Raw genomic sequence first — 3,615 nt, 5'->3', positions numbered from 1 at the left:
AACTGCATCAGAACGACTGGGCTGACAGAAGTTGTGTTGGATCTGGGCAGTAATTGACCTGTAGCTGTAACCCCACAGGCAGTGAGTCAAGGAGATAAATATCCAGACTTACCCATTGTCATTCCCTCCTATAGCTGTCTGCTGCTCCACTTTGGTTTAAATCTAGAAAAAAAAAGCCAAGAGGAGTAACAGTCAACCTCACTGATGAATTCATGTAGAGTGGGGAAGTCATGGGCACTAAGATAAGAATATGTCCTGTATAGTGCAGCAAGCAATTTACATTTCAATATAACTTGCAGGTGATGTTTGATTAACTCTTTAATACTCTCTCCTTCATGTACTTTTATTATACTAGCATTGTGCTATTATATATACTGTCCCTGTTTTAGGGAACGCTATAGAGCTGCAGGTAGTGAACTCATAATTACACATCGCCTCTCAGCTGTCCTGTTTTGTCACAGCCCATAATGAGGTGACTTAATATTAAGAATCAAGATTAAGATCATCTGTGGTGCTCTACTTGTCTGAAATTGTGTGCTATGTTTTTCAAAATCTGTACGATGGATATGAGTGTGTTAGAGTGTGAATACCCTCATGAGTAATGTTTAAGGACCCCTGCCATAATAAAACAGGTCACCTAGATGTGAATCTAGCAAATGACATTAACTAGAAGATTTTTTTGTCTTTTTTGTTTTTTAAATATTAACACACTTTTTAAAATTATATTAAAATCAGGCAATGGTCTGACAATAAAAAGGCTGCTTATGGAATACTGTTATGTTAAACTTGTCTCACAGGATGTTAAATCCTTACAACTAAGGTTTTCCCCAGAAAGATTAATGGAAACATCAATTGCTTTTCAGACTTGATAGTTGCTGCTCTGAAAGGTGGTTTTACACAAATGCTAAATTACAAAAGAAAAAAAATCCTTTATAACAAAATGAATCACTTTATTTCGGTATGCATCCACATCTAAGCAATTAGTGGTCCTGAACAGAAAAGTGGAAAAACACAGCCATTAGCCAGGAAGTCCAGCCCGCCGATTTTGGGGTTCTGCCGTGCACATCGAGTTCTTTCTTAATCCTTGCTGAGGACCATGAGAAGCTGCAGCACCAAAACCAAAATATGCCCCGAATTCAAGGTTCTTTTTGTTCCGGTTGTCAAATTCCAAACTAGACCCAAATGGATTGCAAAGATGACCAAATGAGAGCTCTGTTTAAAACTTCAATTTGTAAAAGCAAAAACAATGATAGGAACAACAACAAAAAATCATTCAGAGGGATCATATGTGCTTACAAGTGTCTTCTGTGGCCTTCCTGAGCTTAACAAACAAACATATCAGCTGATGACATCAGAGAGCAGCAGGGCTGTGGACCCAATTTTCATTTCCTGGTCTGTTGGAGAATAAATGTGGTTCCAAAACTAAACGAGGGAGGTCAGAGACTCTTTCCAATCTTACCCGAGGGCTTCTGGCCAAAGCAAGGGAGTGTCATGGAAAGTGTTGGGTGGTGATGGTGCAAGAAAGGGACTTGAAGAGGAGGAAGGAGGAAGCGGCACCCCTCGATATATAGGTGGTGGGAAGGCCCCGAATTCCTCACCAAAGGCCAATTTTGGAGGGGAGCAGAGGGGGTTACAATCTATGCTTCGGCCAAGGGTGGTAGGAGAGAATGGGAAAAGGATGATAGCTTGGAAGGGAGGGGGCATCATTTAAGACTTAAGAAAAAAGAAACCAGGGCTGCAAAGCACCCACACACACCCAGCAATAGTCCTACAGGCTTTGTGACCTGAATCCTTCACATTGACTCTAACGAGCCACCCCAAGCTGGAGGGCTGTTGCAGGAGGAGAAGGGAGCAGGGGTGGGGGGGGGGGGGGGGGGTGTCAGGGACAGGGAGAAGGCAGAACCCCCAGGCCATGTAATCAGCAGCAAGGTGATTGTGTGACGTGTCTTTTCACAGTTGAGTTAGATGTGCCCCACCAGTTATGATGGGAATCAATTTAAATCTACTTTCTTGATCCCAGAAGTTCAACTATGTGGACAGTGGTTATACTTGACAGGATGATTTATTACAGCACAACTTATATATTTCAAACGGACAACAAATTAGTATCACTTACAGTATCTTAAGATAAACTGCCTTTGAACAGGAGCTTCCTTTCCAGTACTCTGATGTCTACAAGACGTATCTAGAAAGGTTACTACTGTGGAAAATGAAGACTGCTTAAATCGAATGGGGGAGGGGTGGGCCTGTGGTTTTCTTTTTTTTGATTAGTTGCTGTAACACTGCCCTTCAGGTGGCTGAGGGCGTGCTACATTTTCATACGTCATCATTAGGTGCCGAAGCTCGTGCAGGACATGTTTGATACTATATGCACGATTCCATTTCTCTAGCACTAATACGGCCTTTGGGTCCACCGCTCCATTAGAACTATTAACTCCATCCATATTAATTTTTGTTACAAATCTTACGACGGGGGGTACTTCAGGGTAGTCAGGTCCACATTCTATTTTAAGGCTGTATATGCGTTCTTCATAAACTGTTCTTGGAGGCCCAATTATCAGCGCTGTCCATCTTGAAAGTGTCAGGTCTCCGTCGTCTTCTACACCCCAACTAATTGTGCCATCTCCTCCTTTTTGGCCTTCTTCCAGTTCTTCCAACAGTTTAAAATGGCGACGCACTTTTACTTCCGAGCCCGTGCTGGCTGCCATCTTGCGTCGCTGTCGCTCGAAGGCCGGCCTTCACGTGAAGTTTGACCTTAAGAAAGACATTCAAATTCTTCATGTGTCAATTTCATCATTTATAACAATAATAATATAAATATATATATATATATATATATATATATATATATATATATATACACACACATTTATATATATAACAGGAACGATTATATTACTGGGAAAGGCTTTTGAATGATGCCTTTTACATAATAAGCATTCAATAAATATTTGCTGCTGTTATAATGGAGAATAAGTTATGTAAGGCCATACATTTGATGATTTCTAACAAATAATTTTTAGAATAAACATGAGAAGAGGTGAGAAAAGCACTATAAATATTAATAGAATAAATGTTTAAGAGTTCAGTATGTTAAGCAAAATTTTGAATTTCAGTGTGTGGAGATAATGAAAAATAGTGTATTTGTTTCTCGTGTGTTTATGTTACATGATTTTATGAGCCTCTTCACTGATACTAAGATGATTTTTCTTCAGTATTCATTTGAATATTTTAATATTTCATGAATTTCACTATAAAATGTTGAATTTTATGGAAAAATACCTTTATTATTTTTTTAAAATGCCAGACATATAACTTGATTTGTGTCTGTAATTCTATTTTCTGCTTTCAACATCCAGGAAAAAACAGGATTAACTTCTTGAGACTTCAGGAGTTGTACAACTTTGCTTTGTCTATTTCTAGTTTTCAGCATATCTCCATATGTCTATCAACATCTTTTTACCACCTCAGTGGAACTAGCTTCCATGAAATATTGAAACCACCACTTTCAAGGGAGTATATCATATAGGGGTTCAGAATGTGTCTCCTCAGAATGTGCCACTTTGACATAGAGATTATTTTGAGCTGAAGATATTTGAGGCTGAAAGAGTCAGG

At 39.2% G+C, this 3,615-nt stretch overlaps 1 protein-coding gene across 2 annotated transcripts; it reads right to left on the bottom strand.

Annotated features, from left to right (window-relative positions):
* Positions 1–2,267: 2,267 nt before the first annotated feature.
* Positions 2,268–2,708, bottom strand: LOC102432775 (ubiquitin-conjugating enzyme E2 variant 1-like). 2 transcript variants are annotated; one of them, XM_023752524.1, is made up of 2 exons: positions 2,542–2,708; positions 2,268–2,415 (listed from the first exon to the last, which is right to left on the bottom strand). In XM_023752524.1, exons 1-2 carry the CDS (start codon positions 2,706–2,708, stop codon positions 2,268–2,270), a joined length of 315 nt encoding a protein of 104 aa, XP_023608292.1. The 2 variants fall into 2 exon arrangements, with proteins under 2 accessions (XP_023608292.1, XP_023608250.1); XM_023752482.1 differs by having other exon boundaries at positions 2,268–2,708.
* Positions 2,709–3,615: the final 907 nt, after the last annotated feature.

This window comes from Myotis lucifugus, unplaced genomic scaffold (assembly GCF_000147115.1).
Source record: "Myotis lucifugus unplaced genomic scaffold, Myoluc2.0 scaffold_0, whole genome shotgun sequence".
NCBI classification, from domain to species: Eukaryota; Metazoa; Chordata; class Mammalia; order Chiroptera; family Vespertilionidae; genus Myotis; species Myotis lucifugus.
The sequence above is the reverse complement of the archived record's forward strand: the minus strand, read 5'-3'. Positions and strand labels throughout refer to the sequence as shown.